The 14,935-nt window shown below is 38.2% G+C and overlaps 1 protein-coding gene across 1 annotated transcript in view; it reads left to right on the top strand.

Annotated features, from left to right (window-relative positions):
• Positions 1 to 2,685: 2,685 nt before the first annotated feature.
• ALG6 (ALG6, alpha-1,3-glucosyltransferase) overlaps positions 2,686 to 14,935 on the top strand; it is a 17,569-nt gene continuing 5,319 nt past the window's right edge. Inside the window, exons 1-8 of the mRNA XM_009868846.1 lie at positions 2,686 to 2,791; positions 5,570 to 5,654; positions 8,863 to 8,952; positions 9,881 to 9,969; positions 12,229 to 12,311; positions 12,978 to 13,042; positions 14,142 to 14,327; positions 14,848 to 14,935. The exon at positions 14,848 to 14,935 is cut by the window's right edge and continues 45 nt beyond it. Coding sequence (XP_009867148.1) covers positions 2,710 to 2,791; positions 5,570 to 5,654; positions 8,863 to 8,952; positions 9,881 to 9,969; positions 12,229 to 12,311; positions 12,978 to 13,042; positions 14,142 to 14,327; positions 14,848 to 14,935 — 768 coding nt within the window. The 5' untranslated portion in view covers positions 2,686 to 2,709. The remainder of the gene's footprint in view (positions 2,792 to 5,569; positions 5,655 to 8,862; positions 8,953 to 9,880; positions 9,970 to 12,228; positions 12,312 to 12,977; positions 13,043 to 14,141; positions 14,328 to 14,847) is intronic.

Below are 14,935 nucleotides of genomic sequence, written 5' to 3'. Positions count from 1 at the left end.
CAGGGCGGGCGGCAGGGGAAACGAGGGAAGATGAGAAATAAAAAGGTCTCCTGACGAGGAGCAAGGCAGGAGGCGTGTGGGACGGGTGTGCCTTGGAGAAATGAGAGGGTTAACTGAGCGTCCGCGGGGCTGTGGAAGGAGGGGATGCTGTGGGGGCATCTCCGCAAAGGGACCTGCGTCTGGCACTGAGCTGGTGTTGGTGCTTTCTCTGAATCTTCATAGCAATAGTGCTGCTTTTTTTTTTTAAAAAAAAAACCTTATAGGTGGCATCTCGCTTGAGAGACCCTTTGGTGTTGTTCACCCACAGGTAAAACGTTTGGGACTGACCAAGCCAGCTTTATCGCCTGTTGAAAAGCCTCACTTGTCTGACATTGTTACCCATGGGATAGCAAAACCGACACGTTCGTGCTTTAGAATCCAATAAAAGCGTGGCTTTTGTTTCGGGAGGTATGGAATAACTATTAAAGATGGAAAAGAAGTAGGGAAGAGTGTTTTGAGAACTGCTTCTGAGAGGAAAGTCGATACTGCAGATGACGGTTACTCCAAATGCAGGGAGAGACAGGAGGAAATAAGAGGAACAGAGGTGGTGGGATCTGTCTGTAGGTGAGACTGCCATTATGTAGGAATTTTGAAGGTATAATTAATTAGTAACGGTTCTATCTAGAGGTAGAAAGGAGGGGCAGATGTGAGTATTTTATAGAAGGGAAAGGCTCAGGCTTGTGACACTTGATTTTGGACGTCATACAGGACTCTGGTCTTACTGAACCCAAGTTTATAAAGCATGAGAGTTCATTTAGGGTAACATGATCTACAGAGTTGACCTCAGGATCTTTTATTTAAATAAATGTGCCAGTCCTGTAGTTGAGGCACAGGTATAGCACTGAAAGCATGGAAATACCAGTGTTCACAGTTCTGCCTATAGATGGTGATCTACTGCTCTCACAGTTTTATACTGTTAAAGGAACTTTTTTATTTTCCCTTGTTGATGTGGTTGGGTCCTATCTGTCTGTCAATAGTAAATAAATACAGATTTAGTTCAAGCGGAATAACCTAAACACCTCTTAGATTTTGATTGTTAGCAAAACAACAGTTCAGTACGGCTACTGTGCAGGGTTTCTTTTTTTTTGTTGCCTTTTTTTGGCAGCGGCAAGTATATTAAACTTGCTTAAATCTGATGATGCCTCTTCTGCAATGAAAGTCTTTGGCAGTTGTACCCAAGCTCATGCGCTCTTCTGTAATGTATCAGTTGCTGACTGCGGAGGGAATGGTGCTGCTGCTGATTTGGCAGAAGTACAGCCTTTGGATTTACTGCTGTCTCTCACTATCAAGGCTGGAGTATTTTTTTCTTTTTTTTTTTCCTAACTCAGACTACAGTACTTTTGATTTTTTGGGTGAAAGTTTGCTATATTCCTTAGTTGTTTGGGTTTTTTTTTATGGTTTTTTTTCATAGGACATCATTACTTTCCTGTTTCTTGATTTCTGAGTTTGAACAAGGCCTTGAACTTGACACATCTAGTAACATTTCTTATTGTTACTGGATCCTTAGTATGGTCAAGCAAGCTTGGTGGGAGATCAATCTCTTGTCTTTTAGGGTGAAGGATGGAGGAGATCTTTTGAGCCTGGTGGTTTTTCATCTAGGGAGAGGTAGCTGATGGACAGTGAGCTTATACTCGGGAAGGGAGAGGTAGACTTTCAAGCCCCATTTTGAATATTGGGGAGACTGAAGTAAGATTCGAGTCAGGGATTTTTTGGTAGTTAATGCCAGATATTTGCATTCCTAGGTTGGTGGTACACATTTAATTCTTTTGACTAGGTACTGGCTCATGACTGTATTCCTGTGGAATTAGTTAGAACACGTGATACCGAGTTTGCAATGGGCTCTGTGGTTTTATAATGGCTCCAGGAGAACAGAAAATGCCTGGTCCAGCACAAGACCTGCCATACATAGTTAAATTTTGCAGCTTCAAACCAGCAGAAAAGTCTATACTAAATCTTTGCATGATTTGGTCGTAGCATTATTAATTGAGAAAATAAGTGGCATTTACTGAATACTGGGACATTTAGTCACTTTCTAAAACTCCGTGCTTCTGAATGTTTTTTTTTTTACCAGTAAGTTATTAATCTAGCGATTTTTATAGACTTCTATGAAGTCTTGTTAAGTGGCAAGTGTTATTTTGTGAGCTACTTAGCATACATGCTTGACGTGTATTTTGAACACCACTACAATCTCCTCTGCTGGTCTCTTGTAGAATCTTATCGCTTAGAGGTAAAACATGCTACATTGTTTGCGTAACAAATTGCGTGTAGCTTAAGTATGTTTATATATGTCCACTGTAGTGTTGATCTGGTATCTGAATTCTCTTTTAAGTGTTTTGAAATCTTTTACTCTTCTTCTAGCCATTTTTTCTATGCATTTTGTCAGCTGTTTTTTCAGCTCCTAGCTCAGAGGTGGGAGAAATTGTTTCTGGGCAGCTTTTGGCTTTGTGGTTAGAAATTTTCCAGTATGGAAAACTGCTGCTGATGGCAGCGTGCTTCCAGACACGGGATAGTAACAGAATGCTTCGCGGTGGGGAGAAAACCCAGACTAACAGTAATGCCATGAAATACATAAGGGACAAAACCATGGACAGTATTGTAGTGATGTTTATGGTGGGTTTTTTTTTTGGTTGTTTTTTTTAGGTATCTTTTGGCTTGTTACGAAGAGCAGCTATGGAGAAGTGGAGCTTAATGACAATTACTGTTTTACTGGCACTTACTGTACGCTGGACTGTATCGCTTGGTTCTTATTCAGGTAATACATGTTCACGGTCTGTAAAACAGCCACATGAAGATGAATTATGGAGCTTGTGATAAATTAAAATAAACTTGCATGTAAAATCATAAATAGGAAGCAATGTGTTACTTCAAGTATTGTCGTATTTTACTGCCTCTCCATTTCCCTAAGGTTTGTACAATAACTTATTTTTTCTGAAGTGTGCAATGATTAACATCAAAGCCGCTTGGAACAAAATGCTTTAAAAATACACCACAACTTTTTTTTTAGTTTGGGAGGGTGGGCGATGGTAAGTAATGTTTTAGGAAGAGACAGAGAACAGCCGGCTGTTCACCTCTGTGCCTTTGTTGCTTCAGAATATTATTGCAGTCCAGTTGTACGTTTGTTTAATCTTGTCCTTTCAGTTCTATGACAGATAGAGCCTTAACTTACATTTAGCTAAAACTGTACTTGTGATAAAGAAGATGATGTAAAGGTGATGTGGAGTGAGCAATTACTCTCTGCCTTGTATCTGTACTTCCTTAAGATATTTTATAGCATGAACTAGTGCTATATTCTTTTAATAGATGAGTTTTTCTCCTCCCCACCTCATAATGCTTGCAAAGAACCAGCAAGTTTTTTTCCCAAACCTCTCAATGCCATTCCTGTGCTTAACATTAAGCTTGCACAAAGCTTTCTCTCTGCAATTTTTTTTTTTTCTAAAAAAGGAACCATTACTTTGAATCCTCATCAGCTAAAAGAATCGCAAGCTCAGTCAAATTCCACTCTGTTTTTCTCTTAAGGCAGTTGGCAGCCTTCTCCCCTGAGTAGTTGGAGCTCTTCAGTAGTATTCTAGTGATTTTAAATTGGTAACGTGGGGGGTTTTTATGTGAAGGAATTTGCTTGAAGATAAGTTGCACATGTACCTTCTTGCACCATTCTATTTTTAGTTTGCTTTCTCAAAATGCCACTATGAGAGATCTGTCCTGTAGGGAACTAAGGCTCTCTTTTACCCATCTGTAGGCAGAAGAGCAAACACCCCGTCTTCTGCCACGCGATACTAAATTTCTGTTGCACTGCAAATATTTGCAATTATATTGCCAACTAGATTTTTTTTAAATTGACTTAATTTCAAACCAGTCAAAAGTCTGAAAGAGAGTATTCAGATAATGCCTGGCCTAAAAAACCAGTTTTTAAATCTTGTTTCCTACACACAGGGATTCCTTGAAATTAAGAAAAGCTGAGTCTCATCCAGTCCAGCAAATTATCAAAGCATGTGCTTCGCTTTGAGCATTGGCTGGCTGTAAAAAGACAAACCTGAATATTAGAAAAAGCTGTTAGAATGTTAGAAATAAAGAAATAAACTGGATTTTTTTTTCCTCTTTCCTCAAAGTTTTGGGTTAAGGCATCGTTTGATCATTCTAAAGTCAGTTCTTTTTTTTTTTTTTTTAACCCCACCCGCCCCAAACACACACTCTAAAATTTACATATCACATCTTTTTGGATTTCAGTAATCTTATGACAGGTTCTTTGTTTCACTAGTTTTATGGACACTGATAAGACTCCTGTTCCTCAGAGACCTCACTTATTTGGGAAGCTTTTAGTTGAATGTGTCATGTAGCAGACATAATCTCCTCTCTGTACTACCCAGGAATAAATTAGCGGAGGTAATCTGTTCTCTCTGCTACACAGGAATTAATAGTATGTATCTGAGCTTGTGTGACTCCCACAGATATAGATCATGTGAAAAAAATATAGATGACTTTCCTATATTTTAAAGAAACTCCTAAATCTCTGCCTGACTAGTGTCAATATTTTACTGGAAGTACTATCAGTCTAGTTCCTGTTCTCAATAAGCCCAGGTTAATAGAAGTAAACCAACTGATGAAGATGCTTAATGTGCAGCCATTATCAGAGTTAGGCTTACGTTGGGGGAATTGTTTATGAGTAGACATCTGAAGTATTTGCATCAATAATCTTTTTTCCCTCAGAGAAAAAAAAATCATCTTAGTTTCCTGAGTGACTTGTATGCATGTGTGAGAAGTGTCCTTTAACATAATGCCCATTGCAGAACAGCTACATAAACAATCGCTTGGTTGCCAAATGTGTGAGAGAGAATTCCTGTAAACCAAGATGGAGCACTTATTATTTAGAAAGTTTTCTAGGTTATAAGAAAAAAATTCTTCTAAACCTATTCTGCATACTGAATGGCCTGATTTAGTAACTGGCTCATCTTCACTCTTTGTTAAGAATCATGAGGAAGGGACAGGCGCAGTGTTCTTGCTAGTGTGACAAAGCAGGCAACAGAGGAGAGGGAGAGGAACTGGGGGACTTGCAGCAGCTCCTACTTTTAAGTAAATTTAAAAATAAGACTGGTTGTTACTTTTAATAGCAAGGCAGCACAACATGGCTGAAACACAAGTGCAAACATTGTCTATTAGATGCTAAGGAAATGTAGTTCCCGCAAAATCAGTGCAAGATGCCCATTATGTACATTTTCTATTTTCAGAGAAAGTGCCACATTTTTCATCTGCACTTGAAAATGATTTTTTTTTGTCAGATGAGGAAGCAATTCTTCACAGTGCAGTATCTTGATAAATGCGTATTGCAGAAATATCCAGAAAGCAAAAAGAACCCATAACTTTTTTTTCTTCCCTGTTAGGCTGTGTAGCCAGCAAAGTCTCTGTTTTATTCTCAAACTTTTTAGGTGAGTGGAGAATAAAATTCGTAATATGTTAATATACAAAGACATATCTTCAAGAAAAGCGATCTGCATAAACAAAATTAATTCCTAAATACTCTGTTGTCTCTTTTTAGGTGCAGGAAAACCACCTATGTATGGAGACTATGAAGCTCAGAGACACTGGCAGGAAGTTACTTACAACTTACCCGTCAGGCAGTGGTATGTAGCGCTGTTGTAGTTCACCTTATGGAGGGGTAAGCGTAACGAAACTTTGGTTCATATCTTACTTGACATACTTTTGAAGATCTCTGCAACATCTCTGCTCTAAACTATTCTAAAACCCCTTCTGTGCTACTGTAATATCATCCTCTTCTTGGACTCAGGTACCATTTTCCTCACTAAAAGAAGAAATAAAAAAAAGCTACAATTTGGAACTGTGATTGCTAGCTATGAGCTTATATAACAAAATATTCTGACTGGTAGATCTCTCTGTTGTGAAGCTCCAGGTTTGTTTTGAATTGGCTGGAAAGATCGAGTAGTTTCTTAGCATGCTTGTATAAGAGATCATAGAGGAGCTTGTTCCCCTGTTTTAAAAAAGAAAATCAGTTCCTGAGCTCCAGTTCTCTGATATGTGAAAACTTTCATGATTATCAACACCAACAAAACCAAAATGAACTCTGCTTATGTCCCCTGAGCTAAAAGGCAGGGATATGCGGGTAAACGCAGAGACTTGAGTTCTTAGGCTGGAGGCACTGGTTGTTTTTTACACCTATGAGTTTATTGTTCACAGCCATGTTCTTAATACAGATTTTAAAATAAGGGTGCCTGGAATCTAGTAGAAGGATAGCAAACCTAATTTGTACAAATCGCTTAAAACAGTCAGAAAATTATTCCAAGTATTTGATTATTTTTTTTTACATTATTCCTAATGTTCCTCAGAGCTTCCATGGATCAGTAAAAATTATTTAGTCGATATATATTCTACAACACAAATTGGAATATATTGAAACTCCAGGTCATTTGCCAGCAGGGATAGTGGTTGCCTGGTGTAATTTTTTCTTCAGATATCTGGTGGGAAACAGACTGATATGACATAATAGAATATTAATTCAGTTGTATTTCTGTAAATTTGTACGAGGCCGGTTCTACAAGAGTGGAACTCTGCAGATGACTACTGTAACTTCAGATCATCCTGTCATATATATCTTACAGTTTATCTTCTACGTTTTTCTGGGATATCCAAACCGCTTGTTATGCCAGAGTTGGTCTAACAGAGAGCTGAAATAATAACAGAGTTGGCAGCTTTGATCCACTCTGCTACGCAGAACTGTATGTACTCAAAATTAAGAATTACAGTGGTCATTATTTCTAGGTGTTCCCAGGGGCCGGATGAAGCTGTATTGCAGGCTGGGTTCTCTGTCTTCTTGTATTTGCTCTTTGTTTTATTTATAACAAAATTTTTTTTTGGATTGGGTCTGCTTTGGGAATTGAATCTCTGATATGGCAATGGCGTATTCAGTCTTGAGTGTTTGGAAAAGAACAGCTCGGCTCACGTGCAAGGGATTCCACTCTGGAATGCCAAGCTGCATTTTCCCTTCCATATTGCAGAAATACACAGTGGGGGGAAAAACATTGCGCTCTGGTATGTAAAGGTAGTTCAAACCTGAAGCTGAGATTCTATTCTCTTCTAGTGCCGTTAAACAGGCTTATGGGGATGATATAACTGCATGTTCCATGCTTATTTTCTTTGATCCAAAGCAAAGATTTATTAAAAAAAAATAATGCCGCAGTAAACTACAGTGTGGTTTGTACTTAGTTTTCTTCTGTGAGATTTCTCTGAGCCAGAGGCTAGAATTTAAATTTCTTTTTTATATTATTCTTTAGAGTCTTAACATTATTTATTAAAAACTACTTTAAAAACATTCTTTCTTATTATATGGCTAATTAAAACTGTGAAGGCTTTTTTTGCTAAGTATTACTGAGTACAAAGATTGTTTTTTTTCTGTTTGAAACTATGAGTTTACGGAATGTAAAATCAGAAAAAAAATGCAAAACTGAAAAGTTTACTACCAAGTTGCAGACTATTACAATCTACAAGAAGAATCTGAACTGCCTTGTCATGAGCAATCTTGAATCGTGCGATAAGAAGCAGAGATGCAACTCAGAGAAATATGATTTATCATCGGTTCATGAGCTACTTCAGACAGCTCATAAAGAATTCAAGAAATATCATTTACTATAATAAATGTCAAAAATTGGCTGCATTTGAAGAGGGAAACTGGAGAAGCCAAGAGCTTGCCCCTTTGCGGTTAGACCAGTCTGTTTCACGGTGAGATGTAGAGGGTCTGGTGCCTTATTTTTGTAACCTCTGTTTTCCTGGGGCAAAACCTTCTGCTTTTCATTTGGAAGAGGTGACATCTTTACCCGCTGCCTTCCACAGAAATATCAACACAACGTTGCTGCAAACGAGAAAATCCTTTTCCTTTCTCTCACGTGGTCCACCTGAGTTTTGAGGTAGAACTAGGTAAAGTGGCTGACACACTTGATAGAGGTTCATGACATTGTGTTGGTTGTTCAGGAGGTGTTACGATGATCACTCGGTGCTTTAGTCCCTGTTCATGCCAACAGAATTGCCGAGCTGTGGTGTAGTTTTCTTCCAGACTACTCTGCTTTTTGTTTGTGTAGTATCCTTATTACCACCCTTTATCTGCTTCTGTTCAGTTGCTTTCGGGCAGTGAAACTTCAATGGATGTTTTTTCAGGATTTTCCTATCAAGGTCTGTTGAGCAGAGACAGTTCACCACTTGCTACGTTACAGTCTAAAAAAAAGTTTAACTGTTCAGAAGTCATCCTTTGTTCAATGTGCTGTGGAAGTCCAGGAAAAAATAAGGACTCTGGGATGAATATAAGAGAAAATCACTAGTGAATTCTATTTCTTTTGAAATTTCCTTTTAACTGCGTTGAGTTTATTTCCCTTTTGGCGACTTGATTGTTGTCTTCTGAAATAATTGACACGCATGAAAAATGTAGATGTGGTTTTAGGTGGAGGTGAGGACCTGCAAAGCCTGATGCATAAACAAATGTAGAGCTACAGAAGATGTGTTCCACTACTTTTGTGCAGGCTCTGTAGTAGTCTCTGCATTTTTGTCAGACGCTGTTCACGTCAAGGATTTTCTTTCTCCAGCTAAGTAAGCTTTAGCAGCTTTTTTTCTATCCATACTCTGAATCACTTTTGCTTTTGTTTTTTTTACTTGAGGGGGTTTGTGTTTGAAGCAAAATAAAGCACAGATCAAAGTTACTAACCTCTGTATTGTTTTTTGAATACATTGATAAAAAAAAATTGGTTTAATACTCAGCCTTTCCTTGGGTTGAAACAAAGCTGGAAATGTCGATCCTTTAAATTTACTTTTTTTTATTTGTTTGTTTAGGTACTTCAATACAAGTGATAATAACCTCCTGTACTGGGGCCTTGATTATCCACCTCTTACTGCCTATCACAGTTTTGTGTGTGCTTACATGTAAGTTCATTATTTTAAATACTTCTGTAGAGAATACAAAACACATATTCACCTCTCTTGCCCGCCACCTTCTTTTTCCTTCTTTTTCTTTCTCCTCTGAGGAGAGAAACTAGTATCTAAAACCTACCAATCTGGGCAGCTGATGAAATGCCAAGTATGGTTTGCTACTTTAAAGTGAGGTAAATAGATTTTACATGCATCCCTGTTGCTCAAAACAAATAGTTCTCTTCTATCTTGTAATTATTGCAGCAGGGACTGAGGAGTTACATTCTTTTTGCCAGGTCTGTAAATTTTAGCAGGTTTAGTTGTGACCTGTATATTTAACTTTGTGGAGAAGCCCCTGTTGGGTCGGCGACACGCAGAGCGCTGTAGGAATTGGGTGCATCACATGGGAAAGCTCTCGCGCATTGAGAGCCCAAGTGACATTTGATGACTGGATATCATGTAAATAGAATTCTGTTATTGGAATACTTTTTCCACAAGGGCTTTACTGCCATTGGAATGAGACTTATGGAATAAGAATGTAGGTTAAAGTGCATGGGCGCAGTTATGCGGGGCATCTATGTGAACAGTAAATGGTTTATATTTAATACTTAAGTATGAAAGGTATTTACAATTGTTTTTTTAAAAGTCAGGGGAACTGGACTGAAGGTGGTTATCTTGTCTTAAGAAGTGCTGCGTTCTGTTTTTACTGTTTTCAAAGATTTTTTTTTTTTTGATTGTGAAATAGCAACTAAAGTCTATAGTGTAGACTGATCTAGTGGTGAGGAAAATCTTTCACTGATCACTATTGCTCTTTGAAATATTTCTTCTCATTCATCTTAATTCTTGGAATACACTCCTGTGCATGTCATCTTTATTGCCGAAAGGAGTGTAAAGGGAAATGAGAACTGTCTACATTTTGATGTGTCTGTACTTTGTTTTACAGTGCAAAGTTAATAAATCCTGATTGGATCGCTCTGCACACATCTCGGGGGTATGAGAGTCAGCCACATAAGTTATTTATGCGTACAACAGGTAGGAAAATTATATTTCCTTAGGATGATTGTACAGATTTGTCTTGCTTACTAATTTACACATATTTAATATCACGCAGCTTCTTGTCTTCATCATTTTATTCTCAGTTCTTTGACTTGGGTGGCTTTGCACGTCCACTTCGTAACCAAACCCCCGTGTTCTCCTCTGCCATCATTTGTGAAGCTGAAAATACAAAATACGCAAGCGAGTTTTCAACCCAAAGGATTCAGTAAAAATGCTAAACTAAAGTTACTTCATTTTTTTGTAGCATAGGCCAGTTTTTAAATTTTGAAAATAGTATTGTTTTCCATTCTGATAAATATGCTTTTCGTTTGTGGCTTAGCTTGTTTTTTATTGTACACTTATTTTGCATGTGGGCTGGTATTTACAGACTTAAAAGCCTCTGGAGGTCTCAAATCTTTGTTACAAACTGTAAACTTTATCTGAAAGGGAGAGATAGTCAATATTTTTAACGATATTGCTTGTCTTTCAAACAGCCACCACTTTCCAGAAATAAACTTCTGTTAACAAAAACGTAAAAATATATTTTACCACTTTTATCCTAAGTTTCATTTTCCTGCAGTCCCTCTTCTCACCATTTGATTATTTTGAACAACTACTACAAAGAAAAGCGTAGAAATTTGCAGATCACTTAATTCAGTAGCTGTATCAGTGGGACAACAAACAACGTGGCCAGTGAGCTCTTGTTCTCTAAGCAATGGCAGATCCCCGTTACTACTTTTTTTTTTTCATTTTAAATCTACCTTTTGCTTTGACTAACACTAGAGTTCCACAAAACGCTTTTTGATTGCAACAGTATCATTTGTTTTTCCTCAGTAGCTTTTCTGTAGGTTGCATACCTCTCTGTCTTGTTTCTAGTAATTGATTGAATTGAAAAAAAAGTAAAAATCACTAGAACTTAATTACCCTTGAAATGGTCTTTATTAATTTTGAAATCAACTCACTTGACAAACCACTGATGGATCTAGGAGAACTGATAAACATTTTTTAACTGTGGCCATTAGAGGAATGCATTCAAATAATTCAGAATTGTCAATGTCAGCTCTTGATGTTACACCTTTATTTTAAGCGTCACCGTATTTGTTTTGCTAACGCCTCGGGTATATCTGTTTAACTGTGGCTTAAGCCTGCAAAACAATTCATTACCGAATACCTGATGTCTTTAAACATTTTCTTTCAAAGCCTGTGACTAAAAAGAGGCAAAGTATACTTTCTCTCTTGGAACAAATGCATGTTTTCTGAAACTGGTTTGTAGAAATGATTGGAATTTTTTCTCCAACTCTTAAGAAAACACCCCAGAAGAATTCACTTGATGGTTTAAGCAGGAGTTATCATAATTCTAGGCAAGTGAACCTGCTGGTTTTGTTTTCCTGTCAGCCCTCACACGTATATTTGCTGTAGGCGGATGATCCAAGCCAAATAACTAGTTGTAGTCTATTTATCTACATCACTAGTACCTCACCCAGATACAGTGGAGATTGTTATAATCTAAAGCTTCTTACTTGTGTCTTCATGTTGTTCCATCAAACAACTTGACTCGATCTAGTCGTGGTTGCTTTCTCTTGAGAACTAAGAATGCCTTCTCTCCTTTCGGCATGTGAGGAACTAGAGTGTGCTCCCTTATTGACTGAGGCTGTGCCAGGAACCAAAACAGCTGAACACGTGGAAGCAGCAGCTTTTGGACATCAGAAATGGGAGCGTTGGAAACATTAACGAGATCAAATTCTGTAGACCTATTTCTTTTTGTCCTTTGAAGTGGAACTACCCAGTTTGTTCTAATGAAGGGCTTTCTGATATCGTGATGTTTGTTCGCCTATACATTTTCCTTCCTGAAAATAGGTGAAAAAACCCCCTAGCTTTGGTGTAACTGTCGAACCTGAGTTACCTTTAAAACAGTGAAACATACTGTAACGCAATGTACGGCAACAGAAGGGTGTGTTCAGCTGAAACTGCACTCACGTGGCTTCTGAATTTCAGTTGAATTGAATATCTAAAGTGAAGTTTCCAGAGAGGGTACTGACAGGAACCCCACATTTGAAAGGTAGGCAGCTAGGCTCACTTCAGTGTTATCTGAGGGGTTTTTTTAATACTTGAAATACAGCAAGATTTGGAGCATTGAGAAGTTAAAATGTAAGCAGAGTCAGAGATTCACAATCCAGATGAAAATACATGACTTGATTAGCACTAAGATGAGGTATGTGGGAAGATTCTAACATGAAGTTAATCTCTCTTTTTCAGTGTTTGTTGCCGATATGCTGGTTTATATTCCTGCAGTTATTTTATATTGTTTTTCCTTGAAGGAAACATCTACTAAAAAGAAGGCAAGTATCTGGTGTGGGTGTAAGTAAAAAACCAAAAGATACTCTTAAAACAGTAGGAAAGTTGATCAATTTACAGAACGCTGTGATGGATTCAATTGATATAAAACTAGTGACAATCAGCGTACCTCGTATTAAAGGCTTTTCAGTTAAAAAGATGTTAAAAAAAACGCCATTAACTTACCTTACAGCAATTATTTTAATGCTTTCAATAACAAGATGCTCTGAAGTTTAGTAGCCGTGAACTCCTGAATTACATTTCTTTCTGAATTTATTGCTCGGGTAGTAAAACCAAGGTTTGTGCTGTGACATGGCAGAATCTAGGAACTGCTTTGCCTTGCACAGTCCTTATGGTAGAAGCAGAAGTATTTTGGAACAGTAAGTCATGTGATTTTTAGAGTAGTTCCAACGTTTAAGATGGATGTGGGTGCTCTTTGAGCTGGGTGTCAGATGGGCAGGCTGGTCTCCATGCAATGTTTTGATATTTGTGGAAAACCTTTATCCTTTTTTATCTCTGACAGAAGATGACTTGTAGAGAATAAGATTCCTACGTGCAGGATGCACCATGGAGGGGCAAAGTTTTGTGCTGGAGAAGTAGAAGTTCTGCTGTGTAGTGTCTAACTTACAAATAGTTATTTTCCTCTTGCTTTTTCTGATCCTGCTTTCCAGGTTTCCAGTGCTCTCTGCATCCTGCTTTACCCAGGCCTCATTCTTATTGACCACGGACATTTCCAGTATCCTTGGTCTGCGGTGACATGGATTTCCATTTGCAAAGTGACACTATTCTTAAATACTTGTCTTTAGCTGGGCAGGTTACTACAAAGTCAACTGAGGGGCTTCTGTCTACTGCAAAGCAGAGATATTAAAGAAAAGTGTAAGCCTAAAATAGATTGGAGATGAGTAGTTGATATTGGGACAAATCAATCCAAACACAAATAGTGTTTTTGTTAAGCTTGTAGATCATCTGGAAGTATCGCTTGCAGAAATGGAGATGGGAATGAACGTTGTTCATCTTATGCGAGAGAAGCCGGTGGTCAGACGGCAGCACAGGGTTGCAGTTTGCTAGTATGTGAAAGATACCTGAAGTTGAAGGCAGCAATCTGTTGAGTGTGCTAAGAAGTAGCGGTCCTAAATTACTGTATCTCTTTTGTGGTTTCTCTTGTGTAAAAATAACACTAAGCAACAAAGCTAATATTTTGTTGCAATTTAAGAGTAAGTGTAGCTTAGTGTCCTCAAACTCTGCTGAGCTTGGGAACCTGTTCTCAAGTCATAAGGAGGTAACGTTGACTTTAGTAACTATTATTCATTGTTTGCACAGTATCGGTAGCTACGGTAGCTGGTCACCAATGAGGGTGCGTTCCGAGTATGATATAATCACAAAGACCTCAGGAGTCCTGGGAGGAAATAATATATAATTTAAATGCTAACATATTAGAATATTCTGCACTTATCTTTTGGGAGCTGGGAGAAAAGACTCTTGAAATCTTTATCCTCAATCTTGTAAACACTAAGAAAAGAATGTTTACCCTGGTGCATCTTAAAGACTACTGTCACCGTCACCAAAAGCTTGGCTGACTGAATGTACGCTATATTTATAATTAACACACACACACACGGAGTATTTGTCCACATATTTGCCTGTGGGAGCTTTGAATCAAGCCCTGGAAATACAAAAATCACACTTTGAATAGAAGTGAAAATATTTCTGTCCGTGAACAATGCAGTAACAACCGGCAACATGTTTTTAAAACTAACTTGGAAAAACTGGCTTTGTGTGCTGTTTTACACTTTTACACTGACTTCTGGGGTCTTGTCCTTGACATAAAAAACCATATACAACTCAGTGAGCCTTGGCTTTGCCCTGTGGGCTGTGCTTTGCCTGTCTTACGACTGGGACCTTTTGGGATCAGCAGCGTTTTGCTTGGCCTTAAATTATAAGCAAATGGAACTCTACCATTCTCTGCCCTTTTTTTGCTATTTACTTGGAAAGTGCTTCAAGAAGGGGCTGAAGGGAAAGGGGTAAGTGACTTTAAACTGTTTTATCTTAAGAATACACCTAGGCAGCCTGGCACTGAGAATGGGATTCTCCTTATTTGCTTTTTTTCCTGAATTAATTTCTAGGGGAAGGTCCTGACCTTGTTGTAATGTATTCCTCTCCTGCAAAAGAAAGATCTCTTGCTGAGATCCATGTGAAATATTTCCACTGAACAGACTGTAAAATCCGTTAAGGTGTCCTTTCTTAGCGCTTTTAGTTCTATAAACTAAATTAAATAAAGGCTGCAGTGGGCGACAGGATGAGATTGACAGCAGTGGCTCTGTGGTTCTCGTGGAGTTGTTCTCATTCATCTGGGGATGATGAGCTTTTTCTGTGGCACTGGTAGCTCTTTTTGTTTAGATCTGTTACCTTGGGTTTTAGATCTGACACCTTGGATTCTGTATCCCTTTAAAAAAACATGTTTATGCTTTAAACCAAGAACTGATTTTTGTTACCAGTCGCTGGGTTTATCTCTTCTGATGTCGGCTTTTCTCTTGATTGCAGATTAGTGTTGTTAACTAAAATAGCAGGGACAGTGGTGGTTTCCTTTGCTGTCTGCTGGCTCCCGTTCTGTACCGACATGGAACAAATC

This window comes from Apaloderma vittatum, unplaced genomic scaffold, assembly GCF_000703405.1.
Source record: "Apaloderma vittatum isolate BGI_N311 unplaced genomic scaffold, ASM70340v1 scaffold20054, whole genome shotgun sequence".
In the NCBI taxonomy this organism is placed as follows: Eukaryota; Metazoa; Chordata; class Aves; order Trogoniformes; family Trogonidae; genus Apaloderma; species Apaloderma vittatum.
This window is presented reverse-complemented; position numbering and strand designations above follow the sequence as displayed.